At 41.3% G+C, this 21,347-nt stretch overlaps 1 protein-coding gene and 1 long non-coding RNA gene across 5 annotated transcripts in view; one reads left to right on the plus strand and one right to left on the minus strand.

Moving 5' to 3' along the window:
- Positions 1–10,788: 10,788 nt before the first annotated feature.
- LOC131839165 (uncharacterized) lies at positions 10,789–20,052 on the minus strand. 2 transcript variants are annotated; one of them, XR_009356835.1, is made up of 4 exons: positions 19,850–20,052; positions 17,003–17,198; positions 12,086–12,281; positions 10,789–10,869 (listed from the first exon to the last, which is right to left on the minus strand). It is a non-coding gene; the product is annotated as an uncharacterized LOC131839165 (long non-coding RNA). The 2 variants fall into 2 exon arrangements; XR_009356836.1 differs by lacking the exon at positions 19,850–20,052 and adding an exon at positions 17,394–18,042.
- The window catches only part of LGR5 (leucine rich repeat containing G protein-coupled receptor 5), a 123,040-nt gene continuing 120,547 nt past the window's right edge, over positions 18,855–21,347 (plus strand). For all 3 annotated transcript variants that reach the window (XM_059186327.1, XM_059186329.1, XM_059186328.1), the window contains exon 1: positions 18,855–19,410. In XM_059186327.1, the coding sequence (XP_059042310.1) occupies positions 19,199–19,410 (212 nt within the window). In that variant the 5' untranslated portion in view covers positions 18,855–19,198. The remainder of the gene's footprint in view (positions 19,411–21,347) is intronic.

The following is a 21,347-nucleotide window of genomic DNA, read 5'->3' on the forward strand; positions in this document are numbered from 1 at the left end:
CTCATATTATCTTTCCCTAAATTCGATGAGTATAATCTTTTTTTTTTTAAAACTATAGGGAAAAATGAATTGAACATTTTAATGGTTCGAGCACAGATAATTTTACATTCACCTTCCAAGTTCTCTAAGGAAAATGAAAGTGGAATTTTTTAAGGTAAAAATAAAGAATTTCACAATGCCTAATGGGGAGCTACATAAATAATCTTTCATGCTTAATGCAGCACTTATTTAACATGGACTTCTGCGGTCTTTGGTGCCTCAGTTCATGAATACCCTGAAAGTTTATGCAAGTTTTAGGTATATACATACATAAGCATCTTTTGTAGACCGGGTTCATTGCTTTAGTGAGATCTTAAATGGAAAAAATGGACCCAAAAAAGTTTTAGAGGAGCTAAATTAGTAAGAAGTTCGAAATTTCTGTTTCATCCTACTTTTCAGCCCTTTGATGCCACAAAATTTTCACCAAGCTTAAGCATTTTGCTTCCAAAGGTGCAGATACAGACTCAAGATCCCACGTATGTACACGTTCAAACAACGGCACCCATCCTGATGGTTTATTCTTTTCCTCTTCCTGCTTTCTCGAAGAACCCTTACTTAATGGAGCACCTGTCCTTTTCCAGGAGCAATCTCTACATCCGTCAACCTACTCGTAGTTCCACTTCCAGATCCAAAGAGCTCAGAGGAAGTAAGGTAGACTCAGAAGAACAGCCGGCCTTTACTGAGAGCTGCCTGCACACGTACAAAGCACTTTGTCTCATTTAGTCTCCATGGCAGTCCCATTAGATTAGCACTATTATTATTTTCATTTTATACATACAACTTAGAAAATTAAGTCTTTAGAGTGCCTGGATGGTTTACTCGTTGAAGCATCTGATCTCAGCTCGCGTCTGGATCTCGGGGTCCTGGGATTGGGCCCCACATGGGGCTCCCTTCTCAGCGGGGCGTCTGCTTGTTCTTCTCCCTCTGCCCCTCCCACCACTTCTGCGTGTTTTCTCTCTCTCTCTTAAATATATAAAATCTTAAAAGAAAAAAAAGAAAAGAAAATTAAGTCTTTGCCCAGTGAGAATGTGGCAGACCAAGGATCTAAATTCACATAGTCTGATTCTAGAGTCAACACTCGAAGCCATTTCCCAGAAGGAGTTTTACAGCAATGTCACTGAGAAGCTAGCAATCAAGACAATATTTTGGTTTTCCATTCTCACTTAGTATTTTTGAGCTGAGTGGAAGCTTAGGCATCATTTCATCACCCATCTTTACAGGAGAGAAAACTAAAGGGATTTCACAGTAGTAACGGAGACAGAGAGATAAAGTAAGCAACAGTAAAAAAGCAAATGAAGGCAAAGTTAAAGGACTTGAGTAAAACAGAAGAATAAGGGTAAGCCGCTTTATTACATTTAAGTTTTCTTTCGCTAAAGTACTACTTTTCAAAATAATAATAATAATAATAAAGTACTGCTTCTCAAATCTATCCGAAAGAGCATGTATGTGAGAATGTAAAACAGAGCACCCACTTTGGAAAATAATTTGGCAGTTCCTCAAATGTTAAATATAGATACGATCCAGCAATTCTACTCTTAAGTATATGCACAATAGAATTGAAAACATGTGTCCATATGAAAACTACTTGTACACGAATGTTCATAGTAGCATCATTTATAATTGCAAAAAAAAAAAAAAAGTGCAGACAACAACCTAAATGCCCACCAATCAACCAAAAGATCAATGAAATGTGGTATGTCTACAAAATGGAATATTGTTTAGCAATAAAAAGCAATTTAGTAGTAACCCAGGCATGCTATAATACGATGAACCTCAAAACAGCACACTAACTGGAAAAAGGAATTGCAAAAGACCACATAATAATATGATGCCATCTATACAAAATGTCCAAAATAGGTAAATTTATAGAGAAAGAAGTGTTAGTGGTTGCTAGGATGCTAGGGGCAGGAGGGAATGGAGTGAAAAACAAGGAGTGTTGGGTAATGGATGGAAGGTTTATTTGGGGGGAGGTGAATATTTTAAAAGTAGATTATGATGATGGTTGTGCAATTGTACAAACATGCTAAAAAAAAAAAAAACTACTGAATGACACACTTTAAACAGGTGAGTTTTGTGCCATGCAAACTATATCTCAACATGGCTGTTAAAAATTGGTTTAAAAAGAGCACGTGTGCTTCCTCCCTTTACCACAGGGAGCGCCGCAGCAATGGTAAAGGAGTTCCAACCCTTTTAGCGATACTTGCACTCTCCACAGGCCTTCCCCCAAAAGCATCACTCACCACCAGCAGAGGGAGCTAAAACAATAGCTTTACCAAGTCTCTGCTCCCAGTCACGCTTCCTGGGAGGACAGAAAAAGAATATTTACAAATTTAGAGAAAATAAAGGATAATTGACTTTTATCTTTACTTACCCCGGTCAAAGTGACTAAAAGTTGATATGAATATTCATTTCTTTACAAGGAACCCACACTGATACATATCCCAGCTTCTTGATTGCACGATATTCTCCATAACAGACAATGTCTAGCTATAGCAGAACAGAATAGGATGTCTAACCCAATCCTTCTGCGCTCTTTCCCTATCACTTGCTTTTAAGGCGGTCAATGAAATCCAACAGGAAAATAGGGTTAGCATAACTATCCATAAAACGTCTTTATGATTACTGACTAAACACGTGTACTTCCTGTCTTTGCTCTAGTTGTAATATCATCATGGTGCAGGGGCTATTAATGAAAAATAAATTTTACCATTTTTGTTGCACTCCAGGCTGAGAAGTTTGCGAAAGGGCATTCATTTATTCAAGAAATTATATTGCATAGCTACGATAAGCCAGACAGTATGGATAAAAAGTGGGTGTAGAAACTGGCCTCATGCCGCATGCATTCATGGGGGGGGGGGAATGTGATAGTAAACAAACATACAAATAAAATGTAATCCTAAATTATTATAAGTACTTCAGAGGAAAGCACAAGGTAATTAGAGAAACAATAACAGGGGGTCTAATTCAGATTGGGTGGTCGAGGAGGATCTCGAAAACAGTAGCATCTACACTGACAATGAAGGAGAGAATGTTCTAAGCAGATGAAATAGTATTCTTTGAGTCTTGAGTTTAGAAAAAAACCTGAAGGAGCTTCAAGAAGGCCTGGAGCACAATACACTGAGGGAGACGGTGCTGTCTGAGGCTGGAGAGTAGGACAAAGGCCTACGCTCATGTCGGGCCCTGTAGCCTACAGAAAGGAAGCTGTATTTTGTATTAAATATAATGGAGAGTCACTGAAGAATTGTAAGCACACGAGTGGGTTATCAGAGTTGCATTTTTAATAGACCATTCTGGTCCTAAAATGGAAGTTTGACTAAGGAAGCTCAAAAGTAGAAGTGGGAAGAGCGTGCTCATTGAAAGAAACCAACACCTTTGTGGTGAATGCAGTGTGAGGCTGAGGCGGCAGGGGTGATGGGAAGTTGTTTAAGACTCATTCTAGAAAAACTATCTGTACTCTCTGGCCCATTTCACAACAGGCTCCAGAATCCGTGGCATACTTCTGTGTTCAAGGTAGTTCTCTACCAAACCCAATCCAGCTACATCCTCAAAAAAAAAATCAGCAACTATGAAAAGGATAGCCAACCAAACAGTAATACTGTGTGTTTCCTCTGTAGGGCTGGGTAGAACCAATCCTAATAAAGAAAAAAAGAAATCAACCCGCTGCCATAGTTCCCAAACAAAATTTGTCTAATTAAAAAATGTATACGTGCCTCCTAAAATTTCGGGCCCCGGTTGCACCAGCTGTTAGTGTTACAATGGTGCATCAAATGAGGGTAATCAATTTTACACAGATGAGGAAAGATAATATTTCAAGCCGTTCTTTGGAATTAACTAAATTTGTATGCATGTTGTAGTGGAAAGAGCATGGAATGTAATTTCAGAGGACGTGGGGTCAGTCCTTACTCCACCACTTAACAGCCCTGCGACCGGGCAATTTACTCAACTTCTCCAAACCTCTGGTTCCCCATCTGCCAAATGGATATGATGACAACATCCACCTCGCAGAGCACTTGTGAACATGAAATAGGCATAATAAAAGCTCGATGACTCATTATTTTAAGAATCATTATTTTAAGAATGTACTTTCAAAAATTTAATCAAGTTCCTCCAAATAAACTTCTATATACAGCACACTTCTATAAAAATAATTCTAGAAAACTGCATTCTCTTTAATGACATCTTAACATGATTGACTATGTAAATCTAATTCAATAAGTTGGAACATTCTGGAGTAATTTTCTGCATCAAAGAAAATAAAAAAACAACTATTAAGGCAGTTGGCTATAAATTTTCAGTATTGTAGAAGTGCTGCATATTTGGAAAATAAAGGCATGTGAATTACACAGAATGACCAAAATGAATGAATGACACTTAGTTCCTAAAGAATGAGGCCATTAATTTTTTCTTTTTTTTTTTTTTGAGGCCATTAATTTCTAAAAGCAAGCTATATCGGAGAAACAAATACTTGTTCACCTTAAGAGAAATATGAACATACTTTCAACACTCCAGCTCCATCATTTACTCGTTATATGACTTTGGAGAAAGCCCCTTAACCTTTGCAAACTTCAATTTCCTCACATAAAATGGAGATAATGGCACCGAATTCATAACTTATTGTGAAAGTGAGATAAATTCAGGTCTCTCAAGCACTTCTGCACAGTGCCTGGGGTAGATAGGTGCTAAGTAAAATTTAGCCACTTGTTTTTTGTCTAGGTATGTTTTTGGTCTGTTGCAAAGAGAATAATTTTTGAGTGTGCTATTTATCTCAGATATTTTCCAGCAGATTAAATGATTTCTATTGTTATTTCAAAAAGGTTAAATGAATCATCCCAAGTAGACTCTGTTCCCGTCACTCCATCAAAATTGCTCATTAGAATTATTAATGACCTGCCCCATGCTGAACCCAATGGACACGTCTCCCTCTTTTTCTTAAGTCTATTAGGAGTATATTTTATTGTTAATCATGCATCCCCCTTTGAAATGTCTTCTTCCCTTGGCTCCCAGTGTACATCTTTATCTTGAGTTTCCTCCTCCTCACTGACCACTTTTTCCTCGTACTGATAATGTTTCTGTGCCCCATCTTTGACAGTCAACCTGTTATAGGGTAGATTTGAGAGTATTTCAAGCTCAGGCCATGGATCTCTTCTCTTTTCTATCTGCAAGCCAGATCTCAAAAAGCCTTGTGGTTTGTAATACCTCCTATATTCTGACTACTATCAATTTTAAGTTTCCAGCCCAGAGTCTCTGAATGCCCGACATAATATATTCAATTACATATTCAGTATTTCCACTTAGACATATAATATGCTCTCAAAATTAACACATTCAACTCCAATTTCCTCCGTCCCCTCAAACCTTTTCTTCCCACAGCCTCCCCATCTCAATCAATGGCAACCTCAATCCGTCCAGTTGCTCAGGTCAAAAACCTTACATTCTTCCTGGATTTCTCCCTCCTCCTCACAAACCCCACATCCAATCCATCAGTAAGTTCTGTCAGCTCTGTTCTCAGAACATACCCAGAATCCAGCCCGTAATCCAGTCACTTGTCATCACCTCCCAGCGGCCACGCTGGCCCAAGCCATCACTTGGATTACAACAGCCTTGCCTTTTCACTTAGCCCTCTTCATAAATCATCCATTCCCCCACCTAACCGACAGAATCATTCTTCTAAATGTCAAGGACACCAAGGTGCTCCTCTGCTCAAACCCTCCCGTGGCTTCCACCTCACTCCGAGTAAAATCCAGAGTCCTCGCAATGACCCGTCCCCTCTCAGTGTACTTCGCTGCCCTGGCCTCCTTGCTGCCCCTCAAACATCGCAGGTATGCTCCTGCCCACTCAAGGGCCTTGGCCTTTGTTGCTTCTTCTGCCTGGAAAGTTCCTCCATGCGGCGATCTGCAAATCCCACTGTTCTACTTCCTTCGGCTAGTTGCTCAGATGTCACCTCTCAGGGAGTCCTGCCCTGGTCATTCTGCCTTCAAGCTGCATTCACCCTCCTGGCTCACAGGCTTCCTAGCTCGCTGTCCCTGCTTCTTTTTAGCTAATTACCTCCTGCTAGCTTATATGTTTTAGTTATCTTATTTGTTAATTGTCTGTCTTTCTAGTAAATACTCTGGAATGTAAAGGGCAAGAATTTTTGTCTGTTGTGTTTGCTTATTGTGTCTCCAGAACCAAGAACAACATCTTGCCTTAGCAGGCACTCGGTAACTATTGGTTGAATAAGTGAAAATGATGAAGGGGTAGTTTTCCTAGGCCCAGGAAAGATGGTAATTAACCTCCTAAATATAATTAAAGCCTTAAGGCTTTTGGCACTTATGTAGATCAATTTTAAATTTTAAAAACTTGCTTATGAAACAAAATCTATTATAGCACGTATTAACAGTTGGTCCCTTAGCATCCTGATGGTATGCTGATCTGTATGGTGTGTGTGTGTGTGTGTGTGTGCATCTGTATTTGTGTGTGTGTGTATATATACATACATAAATATATGTAACCCACTAGGCAAACACATTCCTTTTATAGTACCTCACTAAGTTTAGTTTATACATCAAACTAGAATTTAAGCCTTAGCAATACACTCCCACTCTTTTTCCTCCAAGCATTAACATTCTTGCTCCTCTTTGGAGGTAACAATGAATCTTCGCCAAGCAGCCCCTTTTTGGAATGATTATATGTAGAGGAACCTAAGTTAGAAATCAGGGAGCAAAAAAAAAAAAAAAAAAAAAAAAAAAAAAAAAGAAATCAGGGAGCAGCTTCCCTTCTTTCAGTGGAGTTTTCAACAGAATGAAAATAATCTTGTTCTTCTTCCTAGAACCTTGGCAGAATAGCCAAGAAGGAAAGAAATCACAGGATATGTGAAATTCCCTCACAAGTTCTTTATTAATGACATTTTGGGGGATTTTCATGTTTGGTTTCTGTTTTTATTATCCTGTAGTACTTCAAAAAATTCTGATCCTTATAAAAAAGCTATGCTAGAGCTCTGGCCAATAAATTGGCATAAGATTCTATGTTCTACTAGTAAGAAATATTAATTAAATATTATTAGAATAAATGTTTTCTTGCACCATTCTAAATTGACCAGTTAAGGACATGCTCTTTTTAACACTCTTCTGCCATACACCTTTTAAATTATTTATGTTATCTTATTCACATTATGTAAAATAAACAAAAATTCTACATTTTAAACGAATTTTAGTGAAAATTTTTACCTATTTCAATAGGAAATTGGAGGAAAGACAAATTAATTTTAGAAATTATATTAATCTATTTCCCATTTACACTTCATAATAAAGTTAACGTTTTTTTTTTTCTTTCTTTCCAAGTGGTCTCTTCTTTTGGATTTCTCTCCATTTCAAAGGTCTGTGATATTCACATTTTTTTTTTCCTTTGTAACTAATACACCTATTCCTCTGAAAGAAGACTTGCCAGCTTTTTGACACATATTCTGTTTTGGGCTGTGAGCACAGGCTCTCAGTGTGAAGGTTGAAAAGCATTTGGAAACATAATAAAAGCATGCTGTCAAATGTTTTGAATTTCGAAAAATATAACCTTTTCTGATATTTTATATATAGACAAATCCACAGTACAAAACAACATTGGAAGTCAACATTTGTGTCAATTCACAATTGACTGTCCAAGGTGAAAAGGCACTAGAGTGTTCGGTCACTCAAGATTTTTTAACACTGTAGCAAACACTGTTCTTGTTCTTGAAAGATTTCAACTTAATATGTATCTAAGGAAGTTCAGTTACTCAATATAGCTACCTATTTCCATACTGAAGACAGCATACCTTTTACAACTCTCAAGCAGCCTCAGAATTAAGGTGTATAAACCCCACGTATCAATATGATTCCTTTTCTTTGTCCATTTTCCACTAGAATGAACTAGCAACCAATAAACCACCACCACAATCATACAGCATCATGAGCAATGGAAAAATAAAGAGAAAGAGAGGGGTGCCTGGGTGGCTCAGTGGGTTCAAGCCTCTGCCTTCAGCTCAGGTCATGATCCTGGGGTCCGGGGATCAAGTCCTGCATCTGGCTCTCTGCTCAGTGGGGAGCCTGCTTCCCCCTTTCTCTGCCTCTTCTCTACCTACTTGTGATCTCTCTCTCTGTCAAATAAATAAATAAAATCTTTTTAAAAAAGAGAGAGAGAAAGAAAAAAAATGCCTAAATAAAAAAAGCAGATGAAAAGTAAAACTCTATCCCCACGAATCGAGAAGCATAATTGTATTCATGTTTGGTGTCCACTTCATCTATCCATGAGAAGAAGGACGGCTAAGCAAATTAATGACATGAAAACCATTCTGAGGAGTGTAGCTCATTTTTGCATGTGATTTTATTTTATTCTTTCACTGGGAAATCTTGCTTCCCAAAAAGACCGTTCACGGCACTCAGGTCAATTTGTAAATAAATATCTGTGTGTGTCTGTTTTTAATCATTGTCTGTGACTTCCTCTAGACCACTAGCTTCAAGACGCCAGATTTCTGGTCTACTCTGCATTGTATGTTCAGTGCCAAACACAGGGCCAAGCCCAGAGTAAGTTCTCAATAAATATTTATTCAACAAATAAATAATCACCCTGTTTATAGCACTCCATGCCTAGCATACTTGAGTCCATAACAGTGGTTAATAAATTCTTACTGAATTGCATTAAGAGGATAGTCTTGAGGGAGGTGGTTTTGGAATTACAAATTTATTCATTAAAACACTGAAATAATAATTGGAAGTTCATGTGTAACTTTCCTTCAGGCATGTGCTTAATTTGACATAATTTTGTTAAACCCTAGCCCTGCTTTAGTTTTCTTTACTGTTCATGCCCTAAATTATTAAATGCATTTCTTTTCAACAAAACACATGACTCAGACTTTTCTCTCCCTCAAATAAATTATTCCTTCAGGTATTCAAAATTATTAGAGGGTATACTTATATCAAATTTCCATTGATTAGTAACTAGTCTTGGTGTTGAAAAACTAGGAGTATTTAAATGTAGCTACAGACTATTATCAACCAACCAGGAACTAGCTGCTCAATAGACATGTTTCTTCTGAAAATCCTTCCTGGTTAAGTAACTGAAGAAAACCTTGTTTCAAACCACGGAGATGAACCCTGAGCAGTCCACTGACACCCACTTCATGTCAACTATGCTGTACCTTTCAACAGACACAAAATGCCCATAGTATGTGACACGGGGCCTCCCCACCATCCTGGCCACAAGCTCTCTGGACTGCCTTCCCATGCCCTCTTTTAACCGCTCCTTTTTGGTTTCTGCCAACTCCTCTTCATGACTTCTCCTCTAAGGGTTGCTAATCCTCAGATTTGTTTTTTCTTTCCCTTCCATCTGGGAAGCAGCAGAAAGTAGGGCTTAACAACAGCCTGCTTCCAGTCCAATCCCAGATCTAACACTTTCCAGCTGTGTGATCTTGGGCCTCGATTTCTTCATCTATGAAATGGGGGTTTCTATAAAGCAGGGATGTTAACAGTACCTCTCTCATTGGGTTGTTGTGAGAATTAAATGAGATAATATCTCTAAAATGCTTAGAAGAGTTCCTGACGAGTAGTTAGTGCTCAAAGAATGTTAGATATTTACCTACGGTCTCTTCCTTCATCATTTCATCAGTCTCCACCCTTATATCCATCATCTTTCATCTTTCAATATCAGTATCAACCATGACCACCTCATGAACTGAATTCCCAAACATAAGACATCTACTCCTGCCCTCTCTCTAAAGCACCAGCCTGAATACCCAACTGAGTCTTGACCCACTCAAGCTCAACACATCCAAATCTGGCCTCTACTTCTCCAGATCTGCCCATTTTCAAATAGTGCCACTTTTCTTCCAAACAGACAGCTTGGAAACTTCTCTATTTGTTGCATTCTAGTTGGTATACTGGCCCATGTGAGTGCTCAGTGAGTATATACTGAGCCAGTGGTCTATCCACCACCTTCTTCCTCTAGTGAGCCCCCCACCCGGCTGCCTGAGTAAGCCTTCTAGGAATAACTTCTTTACTACACATCTTTGATTCCTCTTGTAACCCACTCATCAAACAAGCATTTATAGAATGCCTTTGAAAACTATCTTATGGCCCAATAATATAAAAAGGATTAAGAAGTAAGACATTTTATAAGAATAAATATTAAGACAGATTACTAGGGTAATTTATGAAGCTCAGTACCATAAAAAAAAAAAAAAAAAGTCGGGAGGAGGGTATAACTGTACCTTCAAAATGCATCAAATTTCAGTCACAGTGTGACCGGAAAAGCTCAAGTAAAATAAAGAACTTCAGAAAAAAAAATTACCAAAAATATTTGCCACCATAATTGGTTAGGACACCGATGGGGCTCCTGAGTTTTTGGTACTTAGAGCCCTGTATCTGCTCTATCATGGGAAGAAAGCAATACAGAGAGGCCACTGCATCAAGCCTATGATCAAGAATTTATGTCTGGCTGAAATCAGAGTCCACATCAAGGAAGATTTGAACCTGCAAAGGAACATGTTACAGTCAGTACCTTTCATGATTTGGGTAACTTTTCTCAACTGCAAACTCAAAATTTGAGTTTAACTTTATACCCAAATATTTAATTTTAATTAATTATTATTTAATTTAATTATTTTAACTTAACTTTAATTTAACTTTATACTCAAAGTTAAATTTAAGATATTCTTTTCAAAGCCCGCTCCCTTTCCAGGGCTCGGAAGCATACCTTCAGAGTCCAACAGGCCACAAATTCAATGTCAACTCTGCCACTTAACGGCCCAGTGACTTTGAAAAGTTATTTCACTTCTCTGAGCCTCATTTTCCTTATTTGTTTAAGTGGGTAGTAATATTTACCCTACAGGTTGAGAGAAATAAATGAGAAAAAAAATGTGTTTAAGTCACTTAGCACAGCACCTGGCACTAATAAAGACTCGAGAACAGTAATGATATTTTGCAGTAAATAATCACCATCTACCCAATATCCCAGGCTAGTAACCACAGAGATGTTACCACTGTTGTGTTCCCTGGAGTTACCACAATCACCAAGTTCTGCCAACTCTGCCCCAGATATATCCCACACGTCTCTGACTTCTCCAACAGTGCCCTGTGTAGATACTATCATTCTCTCTTCGCGAAGATGAAATATGACAGTGTCATTTCCACGCAGCAAGGTGCTTGGGCCCCCAGTGGTGCCAGGATCAAGCCTGAGCTTACTAAGATGGCATTTAGCACCCCCTCTCTCATAATCCCCCTGCCTTGGTGGATCTCTCCAGCCTTGCCTTATGCTAGTCTCCCAAGCCTCACATGTGTTCATCCTAAACTAGAGCCACTCTAATCATCATCTAAAGATTACATGGTGTCCCCATTCAATTCCCTAGGATATCTTTCTGCTCTTCACTTAACGAAGTCCTGGTGCCTTTGTCTATGAAGCTTTCCTCCAAGGCAGACTTAGTTGCCCCTCCTTTTTACCCCAACTGCATTTTTTTCATCCCTGGATTTCACATTGTGCATCCTGTTTTCCATGTCTGTCTTCTCAACTTAATGGTAAATTACTTGAAAACGGGCACCATATGTATTTATCCCCCATTCCCAATGCTGGGCATCTATACCATATGCAAGCGTTGCTTTTGATTAAATGCAATCTAATTAAAACTAGGAACGGAAGCTTTACTAAAACTGAAAACTGAGGTACGCTAAATGTAACTCAGACTGTTTCACTAGCAAATATTCCCAAACAGGTGAACTTAAAATTCCATGATATGTTCTACTCTCATGTGAAACCACAGTAAATGTTCAAAATACTCATGTCATTAGCAAAAGAAAAAAAAAAAAGGTGAAAGACCTATTTGCCACTTTCCATCCTACCATCTCTATAGAGTTGAATAGACTTTCTTAAGGAGGAAATTCTTAAGAATTCAGAAACTCTCACTTTCCAATCATGGAAGGTCCTTTATTGTTCCCATACATTAAATGCTTACTGCATACAAAGCCCTGTACTGAATTAGCCCCCATTCTACTAACAATTCCACAAACTTCGTAGATTTTTTTTTTTTTTTTTTTTTTGTCCTCACCTTGCAGAAGAAACTGGGCCTCAAGATAAACTTCTCCAAGTCCCACAGGTTGTAAATGACAAAGCAGAGATTTGAACACTGGTCTCTGAGAATCCAAAACCCACACTGCCCTTCTCGTAGGTGACCCAACCAAGAACCCACTCCCAGCAATCCTGGCCGGAAGTTAGGGAGAAAACAGGAGTGGGAAAAACAGGAACTGTAAACAAAGGAGAGTGAAGGTTAGTAAGGAAATGAAGGGGATCATCCTCTAGAAAACACATATTTCTTGAAAGTGCAGTGAGATTTCTTTCTGCCAAGTACCAGCCTAAAATCTATGCAAAAGAAGAAAAATCTATGAAACTTAAAATCAAAATGTTAGTCCTAGTTAAAGAAAAATTAAAACAAACAGGCTCATTTTATTAATCCACAAACCTAACAACACTCAACAAAAGGTTTCTGTAAATTTTAATTGCAGCAATCTGGACAATGTTTTATTATGACTCATTTAGTTGAACCACAATGTTTGTGCAATATATTTTGCCCTACTTTATGAGACTGTAATTGCAGTGAAATGCTACTATGCATACTCAATTAAAATACACCAGACTTATCAAAATAAAGCATTTTGGGGAAACAGCATGCTCTGTATTTATTTTACTTTATAAATCCTGCAAATCCATAAATTTGTTCTTCTAGGTAAGTTCTACAATTTCTTCTCTTTTTTACTCTTTCTTTTTTTTTTTGTTTAAGATTTTATTTATTTATTTGACAGAGAGAGAGGGAACACAAGCAGGGGGAGTGGGAGAGGGAGAAGCTGGCTTCCCACCAAGCAGGGAGCCCAACGTGGGCCTCGAACCCAGGACCCTGGGATCATGACCTGAGCCGAAGGCAGACGCTCAATGACTAAGACACCCAGGCACCCTCTTTTTACTATTTCTGCCTAACATCTCAGTTTTTGTTTTTCTGAAATATACTTACCAATTCCATTCTGAAATATACTTATTCTCCAGTGTTTGAGAGAGCTAACTCCTAGTGTATAGAATATTTTCTCCTAGGCATTTCCCAAATATGTGCCCAGAGCAGAGACACGAGGTTCTGCCCTGTACTCTGCAAGGGGCAACTTGTTCAGTGAGGGCCATTCACTCACCTGAGCCACTTCTTTTCTCCTCTGAGTCTCGCTCTTAATGGTACAGGTTGTCACACTGTCTTTTTTTTTTTTTTCCTGTCATTCTTTTCTGTCTTTCTTTTTCCTCTGAAAATTGTTTATAAAATAAATACTCCATATATATATATATATATATATATATATATATATATATATAGGTCCATAATCCCCTTGCCAAAAACGTCAGGGTCACAGATGTTGCCAAATGCAGGATTTTGGAAGATTTAAAAACTAAACCCCATATACTACATAAAACTCCCAGTGGAAACTGGGCTCGTGCCCTGCAATCAAGGAGTCCAATATTTCTGTGGCAAAGTGAGGGAAGAGTAACAGGAAATGTAAGAAAGACAGACTTGCATCTATTCCGTTCAGATCGTGCCACCAAATTTGTTTCAGAGAACCTTTCCATTTGCAGAGCTCTTAGGATGTCAGAATTGCAGATCAGGGGCTGTAGATCTGTGTATACTCTAGCAACAGGTCTTGGAGGAAGCAGTTTTGGGACTAGGAGCCTGTTAGCACCTCATCATTTTGTAGTAAGGTCTATATTCTGTCTGAGCCCTGCCTTTTAAATACAAGCATGTGGACACGGTAGATGGTTAAAAATCTGAAATGTATACTTCTAAAAAGACCAGTAAAGGATCCATCATATTGGGCATATGGAAGAGTTTGTCTGGATACTAAGGTAGTATTTGGCAGAATTAAATAAATGCGTGAATAAGCAGTAAGATTACTTAATTTGCAGGATTTTATTATATTTTTCTCATTTGTTTTACTCTTAGTTTGAAAAGAAAATCTCCCCCTGGTTCACATGTGAGTGTGGTTGGACATATGTTCTCAGGAAGCCTGCCACATACCAGTAGAACCATGTTCATTATCATACATGAAATAAGACAAGAGGATCAAAATGAACTAAAGAACTGATAATATCATATAGCACTGTCCTTTCTTTTAGCATGTTGTGAACATGTGGATATATTTAAAGGTCTCCTTTACGTTGGATAATATCAAAGACAGATCCAATTGATTTTATGTAACAGGCTATTTCAAAGTACTGAACTAGCTGAACTAATGCTTTCTTGCAAAATAAATAATTCGGAAAGAAAATAGATCTTTATTCATAAATCCTCCTCCCTTCTCAATTAATTAAATTTTGTTGCTGAAAGGAAGTTAAGAAATTCAGCATAAGCCTGATTATATCATGAATGTGAAATGAGCAGGGCAAATAATGGGCTCTATACTCTTTCAAACAAGTTAAATAAGTCCATAATAGCCCACCAGTTGTGTAAACACTATTTCACTATACTTGTAAAAGAAATATTGACTTACCTGTTAACTAAAATTATCCTGGCATGCTTCAGCTAAGCTTATTAGTAATTCTTGTGGTGTACATGAATGTTTTTAGTTGTGGACTTTTATCAAAGATTAAAGAATTAGGAAATCATCCATTTAGCAAACTCAGAAAGCAGACACATACCAGATTGCGCTTTACCAGAATCGATTTTAGGAACTTGGAATCAAAGACTCTGAGAAGCAATAAGTGATTTAAATTCTGGCATGAGAGCTTCCATTACATACCAGCTCGTTAACACTGACATACCTTCCAAAGTCATAAATAAGAACATTTCACCCCCACAAAATACTGAATGAATCTGTTTTAGACTCTCTATTACAAGTAAAGGTACTGTTGTTTGCTTTGACATCTCACTAGTATGTGTTCCTGTGAGTTATCAAGAGAAAACAGAAATGTATATATTTAAGAGGAAAAAGCTTGAATATATACTTGCCGCTACTCTTCACGTAACAAGCCACCATTCTCTGTTCCAGCTGGCTCCACTGCAATCCAAAAGACTATACTTTTCCTTAAAAAAAAAATATGTGATGGGGTCCCTGGCTGGCTAAGTCAGCAGAACATGCCAACTCTTGATCTTGGGGTTGTAAGTTCAAGGTCCACACAATATAGAAATTACTTAAAAATAAAATCTTTAAAAAATAAAAATTTTTAAAAATATGTGAATTTCTTTCTCAATGAAATGACAGTAACCCCAAGATCTTATCCAGCTTAAGAGTCTGTGTGTGTGTGTGTGTGTGTGTGTGTGTGTGTGTGTGTGTGTGTTTGAGGGTGGGGAGTGGTAGTGTTTAGAATTCTCAAGGGATTTGGAAAAGAACTTAAAGTCAAATGACTCAAGTCAGAATTTTAGCTCTATCACCGACTTGTTGGTCTCCATTAGGAAAACCGCTTGCATTTCCTATCCTTAAAACATGTAAGAATAATATCTATCTCATAAAGTTGTTAAAAGGACCCGGTGAGGATATGAATGTATAAAGGCTGAGTCAATGCTGATGGTCATTATAATGCAATTTGAGAACCTGATCTTACAAATTAAATGATACTTGCCACAAAACAGACTACTGTCAGTGTCAGTGTCCTTACTGGAAATTTTTTTTTTTTTTTTTTAGTGTGCAAGGAATCTGATGTGCTGTATTCTCATTTTTACTAGCTCTGCTAAAGTAACAAACATACATGCATTCAGGCAATAAAATTATAATTAGCCAACTCATTCCTATTTTCAATTTATATGATTTTTCTATCTTGTAAGGTCTACAAGATCTTGGGGATTCATCAGGTCACGCTTCAATATCCACACTTCTTGTGCCTTCAGGTTTTTAACTGAACATTCTTGCTTGTAAGTGATCACAAACAAATCCCCACTCACCACCTCAAACAAAACAAAATTCATTAGTTCACCAATTTAGAGGTGATGAGTAGAAAAACTCTTAGATCCAGGTGTTTTAAAAGATGACCCTAGGATTTTGCTTCTTCCTTTACTAATGCTGATAAAGTCCAAGGAGTTTTCTCTACGGCAGAATAACAGTGCGCCTGACTCTAATTTTCCTTGTCCTTACAATTCAAGAAGCCAGAGGAGATCTTCTCACTGTAGAGTCTTTGATGATCTCCCAGATTCAGATTGTTTTGCTTGGGTCATATACCTGCCCAGGGGCAGAGAGGTAGAGCCATGCAGTAGAAAGCCCCATCAGAATCACTTAAAGGTTCCCAAGAAGTGTGGAGTGTTCCTACCAAGAGGAGAGAGGAGAAACGTTGGCAGGAAGATAGACAGGTAGATAGATAGATGATAGATAGATAGATAGATGATAGATAACAGATGCTCACTATACCTGGCTTCATTGAGTACAGCTGTCTACCCCCATTTTATTGAATCAGAAATCCCTCTACTCTCCATGAATTTATTAACAAGCTTTAATTCCTGAAGAGGAAAGGCACTAACATAGGATGAAAGTCTACTCTGCTCTAGGCCAAGCTGGAGACATTTTCACATTTAGAACAACTTAGGTGAATGATTACCCCCCACCCTTTTTACAGTGAGGGTAACTGAGACAGGTGGGCTCATTCTGTGCCTCTGATCAAATAACCTGAGACCAGCAGAACCTACATTCAAATCTGGTTCTGCCTGATTCATTCCACAGCTAGAGTGTTATGTTCTTTTCAACAACCCTGAAGTCAAGAAAGTATTGCCAAAAGTTTCTAGGCAGACGCTGGACACAACCATATTTGGATGCCTGTGTTGATAAATCGATCAGTCAGTAAATATTTGTTAGGTTTGGGGTCAATACCAGGAGCTTCAGTCCTACAGGTAAAGATAAGACAAATGGCCTACTCCCTGCCTCCAAAGTTGTCCCAATAAGGTTGGCAAAACAAAACAAATACGCTTTCAAGTAAAACTTCACAACTAAATTTTGTGGTATTTACAACATACCGTTCGGTGAGATTCATCTTCTGGGGGAGTCTCCTTTAGACTGCAAGCTCCACGCAGAGAGCTAACTTGCCCCTCGGGTCACTGCTGCTTTGTGATCCTCGTTCTACAAATATTAGTCGCTTGATGATGAAGGCAGACTGCGGTCACGGGAGGTTTCGTAAAAAGAATAAATCTTGAGTTGCACTTACAAAGTCATCTGGGGAAAGAAAAAAGGTGGGAAGGGAAATAGGCAATTTGTAGGCATTCTCTACATGTGGAAGCAATGGCTGGGAGAAACAGTCATGTAGAAATGAACAAAGTGACTGTAGGGGATGTGATGTGCGTAGGGATAAGTGGAGAACAGTCCAGAACCGGGCACTGCCCTCCTGTCCAGAAACCAGGCTTAACTCACAGTTTTCAGCAGCCACTGTCAAATTTTCCGGTATCTCTGGGCCACAGCTCCTTTATTTGGTCAATGAGGAGGATGGAGTTTCTAATTCTCAGCCACTGCACCCCTCCATCTGATCCAGAGAATCACAAACTTGCAAATGATGGGATTCACCCAAGAAAAGGACATGATCAGAATACTGATTCAGGTCCAGGTACCTGTATTAACCATAAAAGCTCCACAGGTGATCAGCCAGGTGCGGGGATCACTCCTTCCATGAAGGGGGCAAGTATACCTAACAAAAAGGAAAAAGAACTTCCCAACTGTAAAATTCTGAAGTTTGTACAGGGAATTCGGTGGGAACGGCCGAGTGGAAGAAGACTAAGAGAGGCCTCGAGAGCCAAAAGTGTTCTCCACCTTCATAAAACAAGGAGGCATTGTGCCCCCAGAGAGAAAATTGTGCATTTTTGTGAGTTGATGTGACAGGCTTGGGCTGTCATCTCCTTAAGATACTCTCTCAGGGCCTGGAGACTTTGATTTGTTCCCACTGAGGCCTTCTCTCCAAGAAAGCCCCAAGTCCTTCTTTCTTCCCCAGTTTCACCGTAGGGCACTTGCTGAAGCGCGTGAGAAGACACATTCTGCCCTGGTACTCCCGCAACAGTTTTCCCAGAACCCGGCGCCTGCCGCCTGGGCACTGGGGGAGGGGAGCGGGGTTGGAGAGGGGAGCGGGGTTGGAGAGGGGGGACACTGCAGTTACAGAACCCTGGGGGCACTTGGCAAGAAAAGGCCCCTCCCTGAACAAAAGCAAATGGCCATCTGTCTGTCTGTCTGTCTGGCATTGTTCTACTTAAGGTGACTTTCCAGGAGATCCTGAAACACTTAAAAAAAAAAAAAAATAGCCATTTCGTCTTCTCGCGCCAAGAGTTAGGAAGGCAGAATTGCAGTACTTGCTCACGAGCCGTATTTACTTAGCCATTAACCAGGCACTTTGATTTTAGGGCAAAAGCGAGCTAGACAGTGTGCTGTGAGGTAAGGATCAAAAAGGCCACCCATCGTTCGCCTGGGAATACCTGTTTATACCTGTTTCCTTACCCTAATAACTTTAACTATTTTTCTGGACTGAATTTTAGTCTTTTTTTTTTTTTTTCCTCCTCCAAATCACTCCATGTATTCCATCCGTTATTTGAAGTGGGCTTGGAGGAAGCGTGCTGCATCCTTCGGTCCCTGCGCAGCTGTGTGTGTCCCTCAGACGGGTCCCCTTCGGCTCTCGGATCTGGGTCGCCACAACGCAGAGGGGAAGGGGGGGGGGGTGCCGCAGCCCTCACACGGTGCTGAGCGCCGGAATCCGCCCCGCGGCCACCAAGCCCGAGCGCCGAGAACTTGCCTGCACTTCTCGCCGCCAGCCGCCTCCCAGCCGGCGCTCGGGAAAGGAGGGAGGGGGCGGGAGGAGGGAAAGCGTGGCTGGGCGCGGTGGGGGGCGGGGGGTTTGCCTGGGAAGCCGGGCTGCGCTGACGTCACTGGGCGCGCAATTCGGGCTGGAGCGCTTTAAAAAACAAGCGTGCGAGCGGAGATGCTGCTCCACACCGAGCAGGCGGCCTGCAGCAGCAACGCTCTCTGCCCCTGCGGCGGCTGCAGCCAGGGCCGCTCCGGAGGCCCGCGTGGCGGCAGCGGGCACGGCCGGGACCCGCGGCGCTTCCCCTCGGCGCCCCTGCCGTGGGGCAGGAGCCCAGTGCCCGGCGCTGCAGGCGCGCGCTAAGCGGCAGAGGCCCGCGGCAACCCGGACGCTGCCCTCCGACCGCGGCTCGCTCCCGGCCCCCTCCCCGGGCACCATGGACACCTCCCGGGTCGGCGTGCTCCTGTCCTTGCCGGTCCTGTTGCAGCTGGCGGCCGTGGGCGGTTCGCCCAGGCCCGGCGCGCTGCTGCGGGGGTGCCCCGCGCACTGTCAGTGCGAGCCCGACGGCAGGATGCTGCTCAGGGTGGACTGCTCAGACCTGGGGCTCTCGGAGCTGCCATCCAACCTCAGCGTCTTCACCTCCTACCTGTAAGTGCGCCCCGCTCCGCTCCGGGAAGGGGACAGATCGGGGGAGAGCAGCCTGGGGGGACTGGAAGGGACCGGGCGAGTTTGCGGAGGGCATCTTGGACAGACGTGTTTAGGCCCCCGGGGAAATGCACGTGTCTCGGGGGGAGCACGGGCGCACTTTTGGTGCTCGCAGAGAAACGGCTTCAAGTGCAAGCCCCAGAAAGCGCTCGTGCGTCGCAGCTTCCCGATGCAGCTCTAGGCAGGTCGCAGGGCTCCCGGTGTAGGCATCAGCTTGCAGCGCAGGCATATGCGCCCCTGAGCCTGGAACGTAAGGGCGGGCGGCCCAATTGATCCCTGCTGCAACCTCCCCTCCGCGTCCAGACGCGTTCCACGAAGATACGGGCTGTAAAACGTTTCCCCAAAGGAGAACTCCAACTTGCTCAGCCCCGAAGGAACTTACTTTGCATCCCTTGCAGGGACGTGTGATGTAACCTTTTTCTTTTCTTCTTTCTTCCTTTTTTTTTTTTTTTCTTTTAATGAAGTGATTAAAATGTGGCAACCACAAACCCTGATTAGAGCTGCCAGAACGTTATCTTTACCTTTGGCTGCCCGAGCCGCCCTTTGAAGTGCCCGCGGCCACGGTGTAATCTTTAACCATCTCCTCCTCCCGGGGAGGAAAAGGGAAGTGGGCTGAAGGCGGCGGGCGAGTAAACAACAGCGCCGACAACCCAGGGGAGACCCGAAGCTCTGTCATCCCTCGGGGATCCTCCCCCTTTTCACCCCCACCGCAGCCTCCAAAGACCCCCAAAGCCCCAACCGCGAAGACCAGGCAGGGGTTCGTTTCGTAATTTTGTCTCTGGAAAACTGAGACCCGAAGGATGATAACAGGTGTTGGGTGGATGAGGTCACCCAGGAGGAACCCAATTCTCGGGAACCAAGGCGACTACTTCCCCCAAACCCATGGAATGTCTGCGGCTCGGTTCCTTCGGGCAGAGGGAGACTAGGGTCAGAGCCACTCTGAAAAAGGGGTCGCGAGGTGGTCACAAGGAGACCCGTTAAAGTTTTAATTCGAGTCACCGCAGTGAGCCCACCCCAAGCCCACGCCATGCCAGTTTCGGCTTCTCTGATGTACCTTGGCAGGAGGGAGTTGGGATGTTTGTGTGAACTGGTTCTTTCCTCTGTTTAGTTGTTTTCTGGAGAAAAGAAACATGAAGAGGCTTGCATAAGGCCTTCCACTAGATAGTGATTCTTTTTCTGCGGACAGCATGAGAAAGAAAAAAATTTATTTGCTTTAATATTTGCGTTGAAAAGAGGGCACGATCCTGCTAGATTTTAGTGTTAGCAGATGGCAGTCTCCTTCTCATCTACCATAAAACTATCTGGCGTGCTTTTTTCTTTACTTGAAAAAATTATAAAATTGTGTATTTCCCCACCAGGTTTTCCTCCAATTGCACTCATTGCAGGTGGTAGTGATATGTTTACAGTGGTGGAAATGACCATTCTCTAAGAATTCACATTTCTTCCTCCTCAACAGCAGTCTGTTGTACTACAAAGTGAAATGCTCATCCCCAGCCTCTGGTTTAAACGCTAAACTCATTGTTTCAAGAATCATAGGGTCTTCTGTATAGTGAGTTTTTGAGAGCAGTTTGGCAACTGCGCTCAAGAGCCTGGAACTATTCTGCCCCATTGCCCTGAAGAAATTGATTAGTTATAAGGGAGGTGTGCAGTCCCCCCAAACACGGATGGATTGCAATCATACACGTGTCATAAGAATACAGAAAATAAATTTGAGTGGTGTCAGGATGCTTTTTTTCCTCCCACTTGAAAGAGTGAACATTTGTTAGGCTTCTGTTACTAAAAGTTGGCATCATATGCTGTTTCAGATGATTTCCCACATACCTCAAATGCATCTAACTGTGTCCTCAGTAGGTGAGGAGATCTTCCTGCCACCATTCCTT

This window comes from Mustela lutreola, chromosome 8, assembly GCF_030435805.1.
Source record: "Mustela lutreola isolate mMusLut2 chromosome 8, mMusLut2.pri, whole genome shotgun sequence".
NCBI classification, from domain to species: Eukaryota; Metazoa; Chordata; class Mammalia; order Carnivora; family Mustelidae; genus Mustela; species Mustela lutreola.